This window comes from Dreissena polymorpha, chromosome 1, assembly GCF_020536995.1.
Source record: "Dreissena polymorpha isolate Duluth1 chromosome 1, UMN_Dpol_1.0, whole genome shotgun sequence".
Taxonomy (NCBI): Eukaryota; Metazoa; Mollusca; class Bivalvia; order Myida; family Dreissenidae; genus Dreissena; species Dreissena polymorpha.
The window spans coordinates 103,852,423-103,874,004 of NC_068355.1; the positions used below are offsets into that span (position 1 = coordinate 103,852,423).

The window sequence follows — 21,582 nt, forward strand, 5'->3', positions numbered from 1 at the left end:
AATATTCTAATGAGGTGAAGCCACGCTGCCTTCTGCATGCGCAGAGGGTCTTGCCGGAGACATGTTATTTCGGGCGAATAGTGCCCAGAGGGATAGAACGATTCGCGAGGCTATAGAAAATGAAAGAGAAATACGCCCAGGGGGAAAGACTTATAGAGAAGCAATTGCCGCGTCGAATCTATAATCAGATATGGGTTAACAGAACAGTGGGAAACCAATTTATCACGTCTGGAATCGAGCGTATTTTGTTTATTTTGTTTGTCGGCATTGCTGGACACATGGCCTACCCCCCCCCCCCAACAAAATCTCATCGGATTTACATAATTCACGAAAACCACCTCTGAGAAGCCAAAAAATACGGAATTCTGTAATAATACGGAACACTTTCACCCATGAAAAACAGAGTTCATGCTGATTATTGGACATCCAAGGGACTTCCACGGCACCAGTTGTAAAATGGATGTGTGAGTGAATTTTTTGGCGTAATTTATGCCTGGACAACCACTAACAGAAGTGCTGTTGCTTTAGCAGCTCCTATATTTGTACAAAGGCTTGTTAAGCTTTCTTGATCTTGTAATGAAATGAGTTCAATACTGGAAGAATAACCATAAAAAACAGTCAGAATTTTTTTATTTTTTTTTGCAAAAGGCATTTCATTTTATGAAACAAGTCTTGAAATTGATCAGCCATTTTGATTTGAAAATTCTTGTCATTAATCTTTCAATTGTCAGAAATGCACACATATATATATGGCATAACTCACGTTACAGTGTTGTTCATTCTGCTATTTGAAACATTTAGTTTAGTTTAACCTACTATTTGACCTCGCGAAAACATATGCCATCGACATGTTCAGAATTTAAATAATCACCTGAAATATTACAAATGTAATATTATGACAATTGTTTAATTTACTTTGTAATCTGTTGACGATAAAAAAATCTGCGGGTTACAGATTATGTCATTCGTATGGTGTCCATTCGCTTTGTTTACATTCATAGTATACTACATCAAAATATATTCAATGTTTGAAAGTGCAGCTTTTATTGGGCGAAGAAGAACACATTGAACCAATCAAATGCCATGAGATATTTACTAATAAGGTTACAATCAACATTTTTTTCAGTTGAGTAATTTATACACAATTTGAAACAACATTTAAGTGTGTTTGTTCTAAATATAACTGACGAAGGCGTTTTCATGTTCTGTAAGTGAACAGCTTTTTTCTGTTATGAATATTTAATTTAATATCAAATTACGAAATATAAAAGTGTATTGTAACCGAGTTGTAAAATGTTACCTCCCCTATGCGCAAAACTTTCATTGATTACTCATGAGATTTACATCGAACTTCGCAGTAACTTAAATTTAAGTAAGTATATGTGATAACAAGCTCTTACAGGGAAGCATATACAAGATAACATGTGTCAACATAGAAATTGACAACCTGTGCGTAGTTTTGTAAATATTGTGAAAATACGGAGCTCAAGTGGGGATTTAACCCACGACCTCCAGAGTGGTAGACACTTTAACCGCGTCGCTTAAGAGCTAACCCAACCATACATGCCAGACGTCCCGATCTTGGCGGGACAGTCCTGCTTTTGGGGTGTTTGTCCCGATGTCCCGATGTGATACTATTTGTCCTGACATTCGTACAAAACGATATGCGCTCTTATAAGTTCACAATAAAATTCCCTACTCAAGCTCCGTCTGGCTTTATTTACCATTGCTAATCCCTTTATTGCCCCCTATTAACAAACCATATCTACTAGTCGAGTGATCCAGTGTTGTTTTTGACACCTTATCAGCGATATATCGGCAAATTATTGATTTTATTCGGCATTCACACCAGCCGACCAGGGTATTTTTATGATAAGGGTCATTTATTGCTAGTGATAGATGCATCGTAGTGCATTAAGCAGATTGCTTTTGTATTTCAAGGCCCAACTCAAGTCCAAAGATACTATTATTACGCACTATTCCATGTATTCAGTGTATTATATGTCAAAAAAATCGAGGGCTGACCAATACCAGAGACATAAATTTACTTTTGTTTTTGACTGATTTTCAGAAAATAACTTGTACATATTGCATCAATCTAAATTTAGAGTTAATGGATGATTGGTGGAATAAAAGCAGTGCTCGATGTGCGCACATCCCGTTGAACGTTGCCTTAGTCCCATATGGATTCATCCGCATAGTGCACATGTTTGTATACTTCCGAAAAATGGAGAACGTCTATGTTCATGCAATTCTAAACACATTTATCGTCAATATTTGCCAGAAATTATGTGGTTTGACTTTTGTAAGTAATTAGCTGATAACTGACTTCAGTTAAGGTGGCATGATTGATCGTTTTAGGTGTCCTGATTTTTGGTCAAATATCCCGACATTTTTAATGGACTGTCCCGATTTGGACCAGAAAATTTCTGGCATGTATGAGCCCAACAGCATGGCTGTTGGAAGTGACCAACTGCATAACTGCACTACTCCCCCTTTTAATGTTTCAAGGCCCCAGACACTTCTGCTACAAACAAAAATCAATCAGCCGCTACACAAGCTGCTCCCTGAAATCATTACACAAAGTTCAGACCAATTTGCATGTTCACAGTTTATGTTTGCCTTGTCGCCATTATTGTAAAAATACGGAGCTCAAGCTGGAGATTGAACCCACTACCTCCAGAATGGTAGTAAGACGCTTTATCTGCATCTCTAAAGAGCTAACCAAACAGCCTTGCTGTTGGGACGTGACCTTAAATCACTACATAAAGTATAATTCCGAATCTTTTCCATTTGGATCTCCATCTTCCATTTACTTTAACACATCAGTTTTTTTAAAGCCTTACATGTATAAGGAAACAGCACAAACAACTTCTTTACATCGTATGTATTATATTGTGAATTCAGAGTTTTAAAGCAGGGAGCTTCCTTTTGGTTTCCATGACATTCTCCTCTAAATTGGTAAACACAAAAAAGTGAAAATCTTGTGAAAAATAGTATATTTTTGAAAATGTATTCAATCGCAAAGGAATAAACATTGCTTTTGAAACATTTAATCTGTAAGAATAAGAAATCCTTTAGATGTAGTAAATTATATAATACTGTTACTTGCATGGTTTCATATTCCACTCTGCTTCTTTCAGCACTCTGTACCTCATGTGATCCTAGATCTTTCCTTCTTCTTAAATGCCTTGAGCTTTTATGAGAAAATCTTATTTACCTTATATCTTACCTAAAACAATGTAACCAACACAATACGTGTTCCCATCCACATCAATTTGTGTGTTGTTTGTTGATAAATGCTCAAAAAAAAAATTTGATTAAAAAATGTAAGCAGACCAATAGCAATTTTTTTTTAATGACCATTTTATCTATCTTATTGAGGTTCTGGTGAAAGTCTGTATAGCACAATTGGTTGATTAGACACAAGATCTATCTTGCTGAGGATTCTGAAGTTAGTCAATGTATTCATAAGCATATTTTCACATTCGGAATACTTGGTGTTTTCAACTGCAAAAACTTACACATTTTCGTGAGCCATTGACATGTTTGAAACTTGGATTAATATCATCATTCTGTGCACACACCATACAAGTAAGTTGTTTTTATGTGTATACATTATGTATACAAAAATATATGAACATAATGGCTATTCATAAGTGATTAAGGTTGTCTTGTCATAACGTTTGCTTACAAGATATAAAAACTATTAATCAACCCAAAAGAAGAGACCGGTTGGTCATATTTTAGTTTTTGGTAATTGTTGATTAATTTTCAACTTGTTTGCACATTCTGGTTGGCTTTGGTCACATTTTTAAGACATCCTGGTAAACTTGTATGTATCTTAAAGTAAAGAAAGCAAAATTAAGGGATTATGGAAGCAAATATTATACTTAAGACAAACTAGTGCCAAAGCACTTATAAAATTATCACCAATATGTAATTCAGCCAAATAGGTGACCTTTTTCAAATGACAATAGTGCAGTTTATCAAAGTCCATTTATCTAATGGAAAGCTTTGCATAATAAGGTTTAGTTGTTCCAGAGAATCGTAAGTCATTTTGTCTGTTTAAATACCTCTAATGATGCATAAACATGAAGACCTTGCAAATATCTATTTATATCCAATAATGTTATTAAATTTCAACACACCTTATATTGTCTAAAGATCTTCAATCAACATTACATTTTATAACAAAATATTCTTTTTTTTTACTTTTTAGACAATGGGTTCTGGCACAGGCCATGGTGAAGCTAGAGGAAAGACTGAAAGGATAGCAGTCCCTGCTATGCCCATGCCTTTAGCCATCATCTGCTGCATCCTAAATTTCCTTGTGCCTGGACTAGGTATGTTTTCAGTCAGGTTTTTTTTTCCTTCTTTGGGACCCGCCGAAAATCGGCCCTTTCCCCTCGGATTTTTTTTCCCCTCAGCTGGTAAAATTTCCCCTAGATTTCATTTTCCCCTAAAAAAAAAAAAAAAAAAGTTTTTTTTTTTTTTTCCTTTAAATATATAAGTTATCCTGATCCACTGTAGAAACTAGAAAAATCTTGCATAATTAAATTATCTGTTGCCTTGAATTTGTTTTAAAAACAGTAAAATATGTTAAATTGATTATTTTAGACTTTGCTTATTTTCCCCAAGATCCAGCTTTTCGCACAATTTTTTCCCCCAAAATTCGACATTTCGCGCGATTTTTTTCCCCTCAAAAAAGGCCAGGCCCTTTCCCCAAAATCAGATAAAAACCCCTGTTTCAGTAGATTATTCAGTAGTTTATGATTTTAAATGGTCTTCATTGAACAGGTGGATGAATGTGATACATGTTATGGTTTATTTTTTAGCTCACCTGATTGCTCAGATGAGCTTTTGTGACCGGTCTTTGTCCGTTGTCTGTCCGTTTGTCCGTCCATTTGTCCATCCACATTTGTTCGTTAACACTCTAGAGGCCACATTTATTGTCCGATCCTCATGAAACTTGGTCAGAAGCTTTGTCCCAATGAAATCTCGGTCGAGTTCGAAACTGGGTCGTGCCGGGTCAAAAACTATGTCACTAGGTCAAAAAAAAGAAAAAACTTGTTAACACTGTAGAAGTCACATTTCATGCCCAATCTGCATGTAACTTTGTCAAAATGTTTTTCTTAATGATAGGTTGGTTGTGATTAAAAGTGGTTCTGGTCCGTTGAAAAACATGGCCACCAGTGGGCGGGGCAGTTTTCCTTATTTGGCTATAGAGAAACCTTATAAACAGTCCCAATGATCATGAAGGTTAATGGTCAAAACATTGGTTTAATTGATTTCTCGGACGAGATCGAAAATGGTCAAGATTGGTGAAAAAACATGGCCACCAGTGGGCGGGGCATTTTTCTCTAAATGTATATAGTGAAAACATGTTAACACTCTAGAAGTAACATTTTTGGCCCAATTTTCATGAAATTTGGTCAGAACATTTGTTTCCTTGATATGAGAGTTTAATTCGAAAATGGTTCCGGTCCGTTGAATAACATGGCTGCCGGGGCGGAGCAGTTTTCCTTATTTGGCTATAGAGAAACCTTGTAAACACTTTAGAAGTCACAATTCTTGTCCAATCATCATGAAAGTTGGTCAAAACATTGGTTTTATTGATATCTCGGACGAGTTTGAAAATGGTCCAGATCGGTGAAAAAACATGGCCGCCAGTGGGCGAGGCATATTTCTCTATATGTATATAGTGAAAACATGTGAACACTCTAGAAGTCACATTTTTGGCCCAATTTTCATGAAATTTGGTCAGAACATTTGTTTCCTTGATATGAGAGTTAAGTTCGAAAATGGTTCCGGTCAGTTGAATAACATAGCTGCCGGGGGGGGAGCAGTTTTACTTATTTGGCTATTATAGAGAAACCTTGTAAACACTCTAGAAGTCACAATTTTTGCCCAATGATCATGAAACTTGGTGAAAAGATTGGTTTAATATATATCACATAATTAATGCCATAATTATTGCCCTTAGATTGTCCAATTTTATATTATATTATACAAAATCCTTGTAAACACTCTAGAGGTCACAATTTTGTTTCAGATTTTATGAATCTTGGTCATAATAATTATTTTTGTAAGCAAAGTTTTATGTTTGGTAAGGTGGGTCAACTCAAAATATAGGTCACCAGGTCAAATCTTACAAAAACAAAAACACTCCATATGCCAGAGTTTTGGTTCAATAATGATGAAACTTGACCAGGATGTTTGTCTGGACAATATATAGGTCAAGTTTGACGTTTGGTTAAGATTGAATGAACCGACTCCTCTCAGGTGAGAGAACTAGGGCCATCTTGGCCCTCTTGTTTTAAATATCCAGTATGTTATAAATAACCTTTTTATTTAAGCTCTATTGCATGTAAAGCCTAAGGCTTATATTGAAACGCTCTTGAGGCTCTGTTCTGGGTAGTGCCAATACTTGGTATCTTTAGTCGAGATCTAAAGAACTCAATCAACCTGTGACCTCTTGGTCGCTATGCACCATAACCACTACACCAGTTGCTATTAGAATACACAGCTTATGGTTTAATAATTTTCTTTCAAAAATTATTTCTGAAGACCTGATCAGTTACAACAATAAGCTGCATAAAATTTAGTTTCCCAATTATAAACATCTACATCTGTATTAATTATTTTTATATGTATATTTCAGGAACAATTATTGCAGGATTTAGTGCATTTTGTTGTTCACGAAATGAAGACATCTCATGTTGTAACCGACTGGGCAGCTGTATGCTGAACTTTGGGATCGGACTCTTGCAGCTACTGACGAGTGTGATACTGTTGTTAGGCTGGGTTTGGAGTTGTTTCTGGGGGACTTTCTTTATTGGAATGTCTTGTAAGTTGTGTGCATACATATTTTGATCTGCATATTTTAACTTAATATGATAGCAAGTGGCACTAAGGTTTTGATAATCATACAAGTGTATAATAACACAATTAAAATATACTGTTAGGTCATGATGTAGTCTCTGATGTGTATCAAGAGATTATCTTGCATTGTTACATTGACATGGTTGTGTTTGTAAATAATTTAGACATTTCTTTTGTTGGTAGTTTATTTTTAAAGTAATTTTTTACAAACATGCAATTAATAATATCTTTGTATAGAAACTGTTTACCGTACAAAATGTAAGAAAACTATTTTGTGTTATTCAAAATACTAAATTGTAGAATTCTTTCTTCAAAAATGCTTAGGTATTGAATTTTGTACATTTTCAGCTGAATATTACAAAGACAACCCTGTGGGTGGGGGCACTGTTCTCCATACAGGTCAAGGTCAAGCTGTGTTAATTCAGCCAGGATCAGCAAATTATCCTCGGTGCTACCCCACACAAGCCCAAGGTCAAGGTCAATCAACTAGTTTCCCTGCCCAGCCATATCCTAGTTACCATGGGCCACCACATTCAGGTTACCAAGACCAAGGTCAGTATGGTTTCCAAGGGCAGCAGTTTAACCAAGGTCAACATGGTTTCCAGGGGCAACCAGGCCCATTCGACCAGCCACCACATGGATATGTAGAACCTCCCCCACCTTATACAGAAAGAGATATCAGGCCCTCTGCTCCACCAGAAGAGAATTGTAATAAACAAAGTGCTTTTTAACCATTACTGTTATTAAAGCTTACCTCCAATCAAATTGTTTAAGGGTGAACTTTTGTGATTACTGGTAGTTACCAACACACTGTTGTCCATCATTTTATTAGCTCAGCTGTTTTCAGAGATAACCCCGAGGTATTGTCATAGCCAGATCATCGTGTCCGTCGTCGTGTCGTCTGTTTTGTGCTAAAACCTAAACATTTTGTCAAGGTTTTGAATATTGCCTCTAAAATGAAAGTGCTTCAACCTACAACTTTGAAAGTTTGTATGAAGCTGCACCTTAACTAGCTCTACATGCCACACAAATTTTTGGGTCACTAGGTCAAAGGTCAAGGTCACTGTGACCTCTAAAAAAAAAAAAATCTGACTAGCTTTCATTTATTCAAAAACTGCACCCGAGCCGAGCGTGGCACCCGTTATGCGATGCTCTTGTTATCAACATGGTATGACAGCAACATTCTACTATACACCTGTTACTATGTGAGAATTTTTCTGTTAAGTTAAACAAATCTAGGCGTTATCAAAATCTTGGCAGAAATATAGTGGAGTGGTCTGGTGAACCAGTTGGAATACGAGAATCTCAAACGATATATCACAATTGCAACTACAAGCTAACAAGTAACGAACAGCTTTTCACAAATGATGCTTAAATATAGTGAGGATTATGAATGAATGTTATATACATTGTATATATATTTTATTATACCCCCATTACCATTGGTAATATGGGCTATGTAGGTGTCACTTTGTCGGTCTGTCTGTCCCGAAAACTTCATCCAATCTTCACCAAACTTGGTCAGAAGTTGTATCTAGATGATGTCTAGGTCAAGTTTGAATATGGGTCATGCCGAGTCAAAAACTAGGTCACTGGGTCACTTAGTGCGTTTTAAACCACAAGTTTGTCCGGACCATAACTATGTCATTATTCGTTAGATTTTTAAATGACTTGGTACATTTGTTCACCATCATGGGACGGTGTGTCATGCAAAAGAAGTATGTCGATATCTCCAAGGTCAAGGTCACACTTGGAGTTAACCATAAATGAGCTTGTCTGGGCCATAACTTTGTCATTTATTGTGAGACTTTAAAATCATTGGGCACATTTGTTGACCATCATTGGACGGTGTGTCATGCGATAGAATTACGTTGATATCTCCAAGGTCAAGGTCACACTTTGAGTTCAAAGGTCAAAAATGGCCATAAATGAGCTTGTCTGGGCAATAACTATGTCGTTCATTGTTAGATTTTAATATCATTTGGCACATTTGTTCACCATCATTGGACGGTGTGTCATGCGAAAGAATTACATCGATATCTCCAAGGTCAAGGTCACACTTTGAGTTTGAGTTCAAAGGTCAAAAATGGCCATAAATGAGCTTTTCCGGGCCATGACTATGTTGTTCATCGTTAGATTTTAAAATCATTTGGCACATTTGTTCACCATCATTGGACTGTGTGTCATGAGAAAAAATTACTTCGATATCTGCAATGTCAAGGTCACACATGGAGTTTGAAAGTCAAAAATGACCATAAATGAGCTTGTCCGGGCCATAACTATGTCATTCATGGCGAGATTTTAAAATGACTTTGTACAAAAATGTTGTTCACAGTCATTTGACGGCATGTCATGTGAAAGAATTGAAGAGTTCAATGGTCAAAATGGCCATAAATGGTAATGACATAATAATTCTTAAAAATCACCATAAATTAGCTTCTCTCGTTTAGTGTAGACAGCATGCAAAATATTCTGTGTCAATGCAGAATGTGGGGGTATATGTCACGCCTGTGACAAGGCTCTAGTTTTATTTGTAATTAATCAAAGTGTTTTTTATATATTGTTTGTTGATATATATAGATGACCATTTGACAAAATAAGGCCTCTTTTATTATTGTGGCTAACTTTGTTTTGCAGTTATAATATAAAATGTTACAAATCACAGAACATTGTTTTGTGTACATTTACAAAAGTGTTATGGGATAGATGGCTATTATTAATAAAATCTATGCATGTTTTTGTGATAATCAATTTTATTCACTTACTATATATTTTGTTATATTGAATTTTTGTTACCGGTAAATTATATGATATGCAAGTGGGTGCCTCTTCTGTTATGGGTGCATCCATGCGACCATTGTGTTACTTGATAATATCTTGAATTGCAAATATCTGTTTCAATTGTTACTATATTTTATTATCATTTTATGGTTTGTTATGGATTATATAAATTTTGCTGTATTGAATTTTTTTTCAAATGATACATGTTTTTACTTTTTGTAAAAATTGTAATGATTCTATTGCAGAATTCTTCTTGTGAATCTCTTATGGAAACTGTTAATATTATTTTGCATTTGGTTCAATTTTCAGACCAAATGCAAAAATAATGTTTTCAGCTGACAAAAGAGTACTTGGTTTAATGGCTTTAGGATTATTTGGTTATTTAAAATCTTTTAAGGACGTTGAACAAAAATTTCCTTAGAAACACCCCTTAAGGCGTTTCCTGATTAACATTTTCCTATGAATTAAGGCGTTTCCGGATTTACATTTTCCTATGAAGCTTGGACCTCACATTAGTATTTGTTTAGACATTATGCTTCAGTCTGATAATTTTTAAAGCATTTTTTTCAAAGTGTTTCTAGTGGTAAAAAATAATGTCTACCACCATGCATACAAATTATGAATATTTTAGCTTCTGGGTAGTAAATAATAATAAAACCCTGTTAGGATCCCTTTTCTATGCTTAAAAGTCTATATGGTCTGCTTCAATGTTAAACCTTGTTACACTCTTACACTTTTGCGTGCCTCTCCATACTTAACTTTTCTCTTACCTCACTCTTTCGTTGCATGAAGACAGTGTTTGGAGAAGTAGTCAGTACTGCGTCAAATATCAATTTTGAGATTTCATTAAAATTTGTATCTTCTAAACATAATTTGGTTTTAATTTGTAGAATGAAAAATATTTTAAGAAACAAGCTTTTGTGTGATGTTAATTTAACCTCACAAATTTGAATTTGCGTATTTATACCGCTTGATGCAATGTACAATTATGCATACCGGCATATCGACTTTTTAGCTCACATGAGCACAAACTGCTTGACAATTTTGACATACATATAGGCTAAGCTCAAATCTGGGTCATATGAACCAAAATCCTAGTTCACCATGCCAAATCGTATACAAACATTGTTATCACTCTGGAGGCCACATTTATGACTCAGTCTTGATGAAGCTTGGTCAGAATGTATATCTTCACAATGTCTAGGCCAAGTTCGAAACTGGGTCATTTGCATCTTTAAACTGGGTCACATGCTCAAATCATATAAAAACTTTTTTATCACTGTACAGGCCACAATTATTAATCAAGCTTGATGAAACATCATCATAATTTGTAACTTGACAATATCTAGAGTTTGAATCTGGGTCACATGTTTCTTAAAAATATCGTGACCATTCAGCCTAAATATAGGTGGATTGCATCTCAGAATTCCATCACCAGGTTGCTTAGAAACACTCAAGAGGCCAATTATGACTCACTCTTAACTAAGTTTTGTCATAATGCTTAATTTGACAATATCTAAACACTGAATGTATTAATTAATCTTAATGAAACAAGGTCAGAATGTTAATCTTGACAATGTTGAGGCTGAGCTTGAATCTGTGTCACATGCATACAAAACCTAGGTCACCTGGTCATATCTTAGAAAAACCTTGTAACTACTATATAGGCCACCCTTTATATTTCAATCTTGATGAAACTTGGTTAGAATGTTTATCTTTAAAATATCTAGGTCACTTTCAAATTGGGGTCAAATGTGTCCAAAAAGTAGGTCTTCAGGTCAAGTGTCAAAAATTTGCTTCTTCAAGCTCTTTAGAGCCATCACTGCACATTGTTCATGTTAAGTTTATTCACAGAGATTTGATTGAAGAATTGCTACTATTTATTTATATTTTTATACTCGAAAGAAAATAAATACTATATTTACATCAATTTCGTCTGTACTCAGTGAGTCTAGCAACATATATAAAAAGATGAATAACTGTCTTTCAAATTTGCTGTGCTCAGTTTGTTTAAGAAAGTTTATGATACATTCATATATCATATAGTCCTTTAATCCTAAGTTTGTTTGTGTACGTGTTTTGGAAGATAAATTACAGCATTTTAATAGTGACATTTTCTTCTTTCATCATTAACGGATCCCAGTACGAATATTAATGTATTTATTAGAACAGTAGCAAAACTACTGAGCACCAAAACTCAGCTGAAATGTGTTACTTAAATTACCATTTTATCACTAAAGTTCACATTATGGATTGTATATGCAAAATATCAATATGACTTCAAGCATAAACAAGCAAACGCAAATTTATATTAAATCATTGGGACCATGTGTGATATGCTAGAGGAAGTTACACAATCAAATGTTGCTGACAATTTAATTATAAAACTACACAGTCCATTCATGTGCTGTGTTTGTAAAATAACACAACTTCTTTAACTTACATTAAACGCTTAACGGACTTACATGTTTGAATATTGTATTGCGAAGAACCTATTGCGAAATATTTATAAAATATAAGCATGTTATCACATAAGTAAAAAAGCAACTTCTTCTGTATGTGTTTTCTATTAACAAAACTTAAGATACTTGATAAACAAATACTGTTACTGTCGGATGTAATTGATCTAAATGTTTCTTTTTGTGAACAAAATAGTAACTCCTTTTCAAAATCAATTCATTGGTCAGTGCTTTTTGGCCATTTAGGCGCCAGGTTTCGGATCAATGCAGCAAGCATTGGCAGAGCATGGAAACTGCTTACCGCTTTAATCAAAGTGCTGAGAGTTCTATTTGTTCCATTGTGGCTTCATGTACTTAACGGTTTTAATTACCAGAAACACACATATCATGATATCACATATGACAATTATTTGTTAAATGTGTGTGTAAAAGTTTTATAAATTATACACGAAAATAAACCACTACCAAAAATTTCAGAAAAATTGTAAAGGTTTAAGTAAATATCTCATCGGAAAGTATTGTCGAATACAATTAGAGGGACTGCGTTGAAATGGCTGCATCATATGAATTTCTTTTGTGACGTTTGAAGTACTTGAATGTGACAACCTTAATCTTTGAGTTTGCACACATATATATTCTTCAAAAAATGTGTCATTCACTCTAACACAGTATATTGCGCTTCAGATCTCCGTTACATTTCCTCGTGCATTTGGAGACGTTCTCCATTTGTTCAGTCTGCGTGCGAACTCCGTGTTTTTGGTCGCCGTGGCTGTTTCCGTTTCCCCGAAGATCTCATCAATGTCTGTGGCTCTGGCACCATTGCCGTGAAACGAGAAGTCGCGTGTGTTGTAAATGTCGCGAACGGCGCATGCGCTAACTGCACTTCTTCCGATCTTCATGTCGTTCATGGCGTACCAGGTTTTCTTGTCCGATCGGTAGCACTCCATTTCCGGTGACGTTTTCTCACCTGAAAATATGACATGTTTGTTTTGTCCCTCTTTTTTGCGTCATAGCGTATCTTCCAATTCAAGAACAACATGCTTTGTATCTGTCAACTGATACATTTTTTAAAATCTTAGTCAATGTTGTCATGTTTTTGCATGCCTTGGGTACCGAATTTGCTACGAAGCCTTGTCAAGAAGTTTATGTGTATGCACACATAGTACACGAATGAATATCCCAATATGCGAAACTGAATTATTATTAGAGCATTACATACATTTTATCAAATGAAGTGCAAGTATTACACCAATTTAGTGACTTCTATATAATTAAAAGCACGTACTTAATTATATTATAGTTCTGGTTTAATTGGCCCCTCTCAAAATATGTATTTAACATTTTACAGAGGGGATAATCACGTGACAACCAAGATGGCGACGTTCATGCCGAGGCAGGTATTTTTCGTCGTTTTATACCCTGTATTACTTGTATTATTATTTTTTATTCTGCTCACTTTCCAGCCATATCAGGAAGAAAGCTACTGGCTTTATTTCATAGTAATATTCGCTCTATATCTCGACTTTACTCGGTGCGAAATTAATTAGCGGGATGACCTAATTAGTGCTCCACTAAGAAAATTTGCGGGGAGTAAAGTCGAGATATAAAGCGAATTTAAATACAAAATAAACGCTAATCACCTTTTTATAGATATGGCTGGAAAGTAAGCGTCATTTAAAAAATAAAAAGAAGTAATAAAGGGTATAAAGCGGCGAAAAATAACCGTCTCGGTATGGACGTCGCCATTTTGACTATCACGTGATTACCCCCTCGATATATTCATATTCCAGTAACGTATCTTTGCTCGACGAATCAAATTGTTATTGTCTTCTACTTATTTTTGATACCATCATGTGCACGCTTACCGTCGTAGCCTCCCATAGCATAAATATTTCCGTCCATGACAACGCACGAGAAATTACTCCGCCCGAGAAGCATGCTGGTGGCAGAATGCCATAGGCCCCGGATGTGGTCAAAGTACTCCACTGGAAAACGGTCGATAAAGGCAAAAACAATCGCAAATTAAGGCTTACTAATTATTCGTGCATTCATTTGTTCAAAAGTACAAGACAGCGGATGGTAAATAATGTGCGATGTCAATATGTTGTCATAGCTTTTTGCACTTGTAAATTTATGAGTGTAGGCAAGTAAATTTATGAGTGTAGGCAATTTGAGTAGTTTCACACATTTTTATACATTATTGCATAAACTCTATCTATAATGCCCTCTGGCGGGGTGCAACAACTTGGCAAAAGGAGGGCTTGAACGGGAGAAATCGTGTATTAACATTGCGATTCACATGCCGTTCAAGCCCTGTTATCATGTAAAACACAACCTTGAACTGTATTGAAATAATCGATTTATTTTGTCGATGTCGAATGAACAAAACATTTTGTTTTCAATGATATTTAAAATTATTTTGGTATGTGTGATTTGTTTATGCAATAATAGCGAAAATACAAATTTTCTCGGACATGATCATCTGCGGGCGCTCTCAAAATCCGTTCCTGCCCGAGTGCGCACGGATTTTTCGAGCGCCCGAAGATGATCATGCCCTCGACAACGTGTGTTATCCCTATATTCACTTAATAATTGGAATCTATTTAAATCGAACCGTATGATCAGACTCAACAGTTTTTGAGAACATGTGCCTGAATCTGAATCTTTCACGTCGCTTAAAATCATAAGAAAACATTTACAATACCCGTCTCGAGGCGGCGGTGACCGTCATATCCGCCAACGGCGTACACGTGGTCCTCGCAGGCCACAAGACTGACGCCGCTGCGCCGCATTGCCATCTGGGTGAGGAGCGTCCACTGGTCGGCAACGGGGTCGTACATTTCGGCCGTTAGCAGACACGCCGTGCCGTCGAATCCGCCGGCGATGTAGAGTTTGCCTTTAGAGAACAACAACAAAATAATGGTTCAGCTATAATTCCCGTTTTATATGTGTAGTTGACCCGTGATCATCCATCAATTTTAGCTCTACTGGTCGAAGGCCTGAAGAGCTTATGTCATGGCGTGGTTTCCGTCGTCCGTCCGTGCGTGCGTGCGTAAGACTTTTTCTTGTTTACGCGATTAAGTCCACAGTTTTCATCCGATTCTTTTCAAACTTGTTCAGAGTCTTTATATTAATGAGGACTCGAACCCTATTGAAAATGGGTTACATCAGAGTAAAAAGTCCAGAATTATCTCCCCTTGTATTTGAGAAAATTGTGAAATAAGGCTTGTTTACGCAATAAAGTCCACAGTTTTCATCCATTTATTTTCCAACTTGCACAGTGTCTTTATCTGAATGATGAGTCAAACCCTATTGAAAATGAGCAATACCGGAGTTATAAGTCCAGAATTATCTCCCCTTGAATTTGAGAAAAAAAAGGAAAATTTAGTTTTTTTTATGTGATAAAGTCCATAATTTTCATCCAATTCTTGGCAAACTTGCACAGTGTCATTATATCAATGACGACTCAAACCCCTTTTTATGCCCCCCCCCCCCTTCGAAGAAGCGGGGGGATATTGTTTTGCACATGTCGGTCCGTCCGTCCACCAGATGGTTTGTCCGACCGTCCACCAGATGGTTTCCGGATGATAACTCAAGAACGCTTAGTCCTAGGATCATGAAACTTCATAGGTACATTGATCTTGACTCGCAGATGACCCCTATTGATTTTCAGGTCACTAGGTCAAAGGTTAATGTCACAGTGACTCGAAACAGTAAAACGGTTTCCGGATGATAACTAAAGAATGCTTAAGCCTAGGATCATGAAACTTGATGCGTACATTGATCCTGACTGGCAGATGACCCCTATTGATTTCCAGGTCACTAGGTCAAAGGTCAAGGTCACTGTGACTCGAAACAGTAAAATGGTTTCCGTAGGATAACTCAAGAATATTTACGCATACGATCATGAAACTTCATAGGTACATTGATAATGACTGGCAGATGACCCCTATTGATTTTCAGGTCACTAGGTCAAAGGTCAAGGTCACAGTGACTCGAAACAGTAAAATGGTTTCCTGATGATAACTCAAGAATGCCTACGCCTAGGATTATGAAAGCTCATAGGTACATTGATCATGACTGGCAGATGACCCCAATTAATTTTCAGGTCACTAGGTCAAAGGTCAAGGTCACAGTGACTCGAAACAGTAAAATGGTTTCCTGATGATAACTCAAGAATAATTAGGCCTAGGATCATGAAACTTCATAGGTAAATTGATCATGACTGGCAGATGACCCATATTTATTTTCAGGTCACTAGGTCAAAGGTCAAGGTCACAGTGACAAAAAACGTATTCACACAATGGCTGCCACTACAACTGACAGCCCATATTTCATTCATTGTATGTGTGTGTGTCCAAAAACTTTAACCTTGGTTAAAGTTCCTTGGTTAAAGTTTGATAACTTTTGAAATATTGAAGATAGCAACTTCATATTTAGCATGCATGTGTATCACACTGAGCTGCACATTTTGAGTGGTGAAAAGTCAGGGCAATGTCATCCTTCAAAGTCAAAGATCATTGTATTTTTCTTTCCTCAAGTTTTAACCCATTTATGCCTAGGGGACTCTTACATCCAGCTAAATTGGATCAATTTATCATGACTGGCAGATAACCCCTATTGATTTTCAGGTCACTAGGTCAAAGGTCAAGGTCACAGTGACAAAAAACGTATTCACACAATGGCTTCCACTACAACTGACAGCCCTTATGGGGGGCATGCATGTTTTAAAAGAGCAATATCGAAGCAATAAGTCCAGAATGACTTTCCCTTGAATAAGAGAAAATTTTGAAATCACGCTTGTTTACGCAATTAATTCCACAGTTTTCATCTAATTATTTCCAAATTTGCACAGTATCTTTATATCAATGAGGTCTTGAACTCTATTGAATATGAGCAGCATCGGAGAAATAAGTACATAATAATCTCCCCTTGAATTTGAGAAAATTCTCATTGTTTGCGCGATTAAGTACACAGTTTCCATCTTATTCTTTCTAAACTTGCACAGTGTTTATAGCAGTAGAGCAATTCAGACCCTCATGGGCCTCTTGTTAGATATGAGGAATCATAATTTTATAAGTCTTCAAAGATTTGAATGCTCTCTGACCCCTTTAACAGATGTATGCTTCAGGTACCCCAACAATCAAACCTTTCACAGTGGTATGATTTTCTGTCTGTGCCATTAATCAGGTAAGCGCTTTGGGTCCGCATAGTCCTCTTGTTTATAAGCCCCACTCCCCAATTCCTTTTAACATTTAAATTTAACAGAAAATGTTTCTAATGAACATCTAACCCACCAAAATAGTAACAAATAATTCATGTATCTTATTATGAGCGCCGTGACATTTTATGACTAGTACCATAAATCGATTTTCACCTCTTAGAGTGGTCGCCCCAGCGTCGCTACGGCGGTTAAACATGGGCGTGACGAGCGTCCACTGGTTCCGCGTCCGGTCGTAGCGCTCCATGGAGTTATGACGCTGACGTCCGTCGTATCCGCCGCAGGCATATATAACGCCGTCGATCTCAACGACGCTGACGTAACATCTGACCCCAGACAAACAATTTAATAATGGGGGTGTAAAATGCACAGGATTTTTTTTTGTGTGTACTGATCATAGTTGTTTGCATGATATATAACATATTTTTCTGTTTGTGACATTTTCGAAACATACAGATACAGACTTCGGAAATAAATCGTGCAAAACTTAATAAATTTAAATGTATTACTTTTGTATATGGTTTTATTTTACAGAAAATTCGAGTGATGCGTTTTAACTATTTGAAACGACACTTGCTCTGTTTTTGTAAACATGAAGCCTTTAAATTATTGAGTGCCAAATATACATGCACGACCAATTTTCGAAATCATCCGAAAAAAACGCAATAATAAATAAGCGTACCGGTTAACATTCTTCGTTGTTGTTCTTTACATAAGTAAAATTTAAATTAAAACGACTAATTGTTTGTTTGCTATATGTCAAAATCCATTGATCGAGCATTAAAGGGACTGTCAACCACGAATGACGAAAAAATAAAAGTTCTAAAATACAGTGTGTTTTTTTACAATTGTTAGTTTATATTGATTAAAATATAATCTGGTATGTTACATTACTTGAAAAAAGTTAATATTTTCAGTATATTCGGTAATAAAATTTCGCAATGTGAAATCGAAAGTACATCGCGAAAATAGGTGACAACGATTTACACACTATAAATAACGCAAGTAGATTGATCATTTTATATATAAAATATATACAATTCACTACGCATGCACTATTTGCATTTCTGGGTTTACCACATGTCGATGATGATCTATCTACTGGCGTTATTTATAGTTAACTGGTAGTTACCTGGTAGACATACCCAGTAAAATGTATTACCAAATATACTGAAAATATGAAAACTTAACAACTTTTTTCAAGTAATGTAATATACCAGTCGTGATATTTTAGTCAATATAAACTAAAAGTTGTAAAAAACAACGGTATTTCACAGCTTTTCTTTTCTTCGTCGTCGTGGTTGACAGCCAATTTAACGTTTCAATCCGGTTAAAAATAATAACAATGTTATTGGAGTATTTAGGACAATGCGTTGAACCACGTTGACTGGCTTTGTAATTTTTACGTCCCTTGATGTAATAAGCGCAAACAAATATAGTTGTTTATGTGTGATCGTTTAATTGCGTATGTTTCATAACGTCGTTTTGCTGTACTGTTATAATATTAATATGTACCATTTTCTAATTAATAATTATTACATTCACTTATTAGTATGTATTATAATGAACATGCGACGTGACGTTAACTATTTGGCTACCTTCACTCTATTACCTGGACATGTACATGGACGCCTTTTCTTCCCACTTCTTCTTCGAGACGTCAAACATGACCATTCCGTTCAAGTAATTCGACCCGTCGAACCCACCTGCGACGTAAATCTTATCTCGAATGGTTACAGTGCCGTGATAGGCCCGGGGCCGGGGCAACTCGCATTCCCTTATTTCGAACCACTGGTCAGCGACCTTGTCGTATGTCTCAACTGAATCCGTTACTCCTTCTTTTGCCCATCCACCGAGAACGATTATAACCTGATTTGGAATCCGGGGCATCGTCGTTTGGGTCAACATGAAGGTTTTTGATTTTACCGATGGATCTCTTGTTGATCGGTATTTCTTCACCATATCATATGACTCTAATATCCTGTCCATACATGGGCCTCGTTTGAGGTCCCTGCGATGTAAAATCTTGTCTTTGAAGCATTCTTCTGTTATAAACGGAAATCTGACCGCCTCGAGAAGAATTGTGACATGCTCTTTACGTTCCCTTGGAGCAAAGTCTGTCCACTTCATAACTGCTTCATATACGTCGTCTTCCAAATGAGCGTTAAGCTTATCGTCAGATATAATCTCATACAGCTCTTCTGGTTCTAATTGCGAGAATTCATCACTACGCTCTGTAATTTCTTTGAAATGTGACGTGACAAAGACCCAGCATAAATCGCCAAGTTCTTTGTTGTTGTAGTATCTGGCAAATCGTAGAAACCCGATACAATTTTCCGGAGCTATTTCTGACGCAAAGAAATCTATGCATTCTTGTAATAGGCCTAAAACGTTGAATCTATCGGCGGCTGCGAATAACTCTTCAACAATGTCGGTAGTAATTGTAACTTCTTTCGTGTAAGCGTAATCAATTACCATTTCCATCATCTTCATAGAAATTCCTTGGATTGTCACTTCATTTGTAAGGGTTTCTTGAAGACCGTTGGTGAAAAGAGATCTGAAGAATTCGCTGCAACTTGACATGATTGCCCGATGAACAGGCAATGTTTTCGATTCGCCGGGAATGCAAATATTGGCATCGCAGAACATCCCAGTTTTTCGCATTAATGCGAGATTGCGACGGAAATCAATGTTTTCCTTTATATGCGTCGATTCGTCCATGCTTGTTGTGATGCTTTTCATAGTTGGCATGTTTGTCCATAGGTATCTAATTGGCGCTGTGACGTCGATTTTACTGACGTAATTTGGCGGGAGGGCTGACGCCGTTTTTATGCGTAACATGTGTTTATTATTGTTTTAAGTTACTGCGAAATCGGACGTCTAAATTAAGGGTTACGACATGTATTGAAAGTAAGCAATATTTACGCCTCGAGTCCTGACAGGGCTGTTTTTTCGCCTTTAACGTAAAACTAATGTGTTTTTAAACGGGTATGAAGTTTGCTATTATCTTACTTATCTTATTATACGAATAGTATAGCTCGATTGGTCATTGTCGGCTCGGGTACTACTTACAGGTTCCCTGGGTACTCTTAAGTATACTTACATGTACCCCGGATACGGTAAATATATCAAAACGTACCCGAGAAGTTTAACGCTAAATAGGTCGTTGTCGGCTATTTGTTTTAAATTAATTATGTTCATACCCATGTCTATTTTCTGTTCAATAGCCTCTGTATTATCGAAACTCATACTCAAAAAGCATGTTGATGCAGTATTTTTTAATATAAGTTTGTTTCGTAAATACGGTTATCAGTGCGCGTTTTACCACATTGGATTTTGGGCGGGAATACAACTCGGGTACAGAATTATATCGGCCGGGTACGTTTTAGTATATTTACCGTACCCGTACTATAAGTAACGGAGCCGACAATTACCAATCGAGCAATAGTTTATGAAACCGTGTCAAATTCTTTACGTATCAGTAAACGATTTTCAACAATTGTCAACCCGAACGACATTCCATAATAATTATTTTTTTATTCAACTATTTCCCTGCATATACAAAATCTCTAACACTCTAAGAAGAAGCTAGAGCTATTATTTTAAAACGCGTTGAACGCTCATACGTATTATTTCCCACTACACTTCCATTGTGGAACTCGTATACAAAATTTGTATACACACGTATGCACACAAATGTAGTGCTCCCGCTGCTTATCTGATCTCTTCCATAAATCGTCATTGACCCTGTTAACTGTTCATTTCGTGGAATAATTGAAGATTGCATTCGCTGTTCAATTTGGGTCAAAAGTACGCATACGCCAACAGCTAAAACTATATATCATCGGTAACAAAATTGTTACCGCGGTGGTACATGTATCTTTTTTGTCACTGCCGTAACAATTTTGTCACAGCGGCACGGTGCCTAACCAATACGGAGAATACTGGAAACATTTGTACTTTTCCGGATACTAGTAATACGCAATACGGCAACGGATCATATCGGAAAATAAACAAGCAAATTCGTTAAATTGATATCCCCCGCCATTATACTTCTGGACACAAAAGTTTTGTGGACGGATGGACAACGCCAACGTGCTCATCCTCTTATCCATATATATACTAATACCAACTTTCAATGAAATCCGTCAAAGCACTTCCAAGATATGGCTCCGGACACACACACAAGCATTTTTTCAAGATACAAAAGGGCCATAACTCCGTTATTATCCGATG

The 21,582-nt window shown here is 36.4% G+C and overlaps 2 protein-coding genes across 2 annotated transcripts; one reads left to right on the forward strand and one right to left on the reverse strand.

Annotated features, from left to right (window-relative positions):
- The first annotated feature begins 1,300 nt into the window (after positions 1-1,300).
- On the forward strand, positions 1,301-10,041 carry LOC127865232 (uncharacterized). The gene is made up of 4 exons (XM_052405248.1): positions 1,301-1,372; positions 4,223-4,346; positions 6,665-6,850; positions 7,234-10,041. The coding sequence occupies exons 2-4, from the start codon at positions 4,226-4,228 to the stop codon at positions 7,614-7,616; spliced, it is 690 nt and encodes a 229-aa protein (XP_052261208.1). The 5' UTR covers positions 1,301-1,372; positions 4,223-4,225; the 3' UTR covers positions 7,617-10,041.
- A 2,697-nt stretch (positions 10,042-12,738) lies between these two features.
- LOC127865183 (kelch-like protein 10) lies at positions 12,739-20,125 on the reverse strand. Its single transcript, XM_052405155.1, has 5 exons — positions 18,959-20,125; positions 17,503-17,672; positions 14,830-15,021; positions 13,991-14,110; positions 12,739-13,092 (listed from the first exon to the last, which is right to left on the reverse strand). Exons 1-5 carry the CDS (start codon positions 20,095-20,097, stop codon positions 12,806-12,808), a joined length of 1,908 nt encoding a protein of 635 aa, XP_052261115.1. The 5' UTR covers positions 20,098-20,125; the 3' UTR covers positions 12,739-12,805.
- Positions 20,126-21,582: the final 1,457 nt, after the last annotated feature.

Excerpts from the sequence above, each read along its gene's own strand:
- LOC127865232 (XM_052405248.1), top strand. The coding sequence starts at position 4,226 with ATGGGTTCTGGCACAGGCCATGGTGAAGCTAGAGGAAAGACTGAAAGG. Across the intron at positions 4,347-6,664 it reads TTTCCTTGTGCCTGGACTAG|GAACAATTATTGCAGGATTT; the intron begins GTATGTTTTCAG and ends TGTATATTTCAG. Across the intron at positions 6,851-7,233 it reads TTTCTTTATTGGAATGTCTT|CTGAATATTACAAAGACAAC; the intron begins GTAAGTTGTGTG and ends GTACATTTTCAG.
- LOC127865183 (XM_052405155.1), bottom strand. The coding sequence starts at position 20,097 with ATGCCAACTATGAAAAGCATCACAACAAGCATGGACGAATCGACGCAT. Across the intron at positions 17,673-18,958 it reads GCGTCCATGTACATGTCCAG|ATGTTACGTCAGCGTCGTTG; the intron begins GTAATAGAGTGA and ends GTCTGGGGTCAG. Across the intron at positions 14,111-14,829 it reads TCACCGCCGCCTCGAGACGG|TGGAGTACTTTGACCACATC; the intron begins GTATTGTAAATG and ends ACCGTTTTCCAG.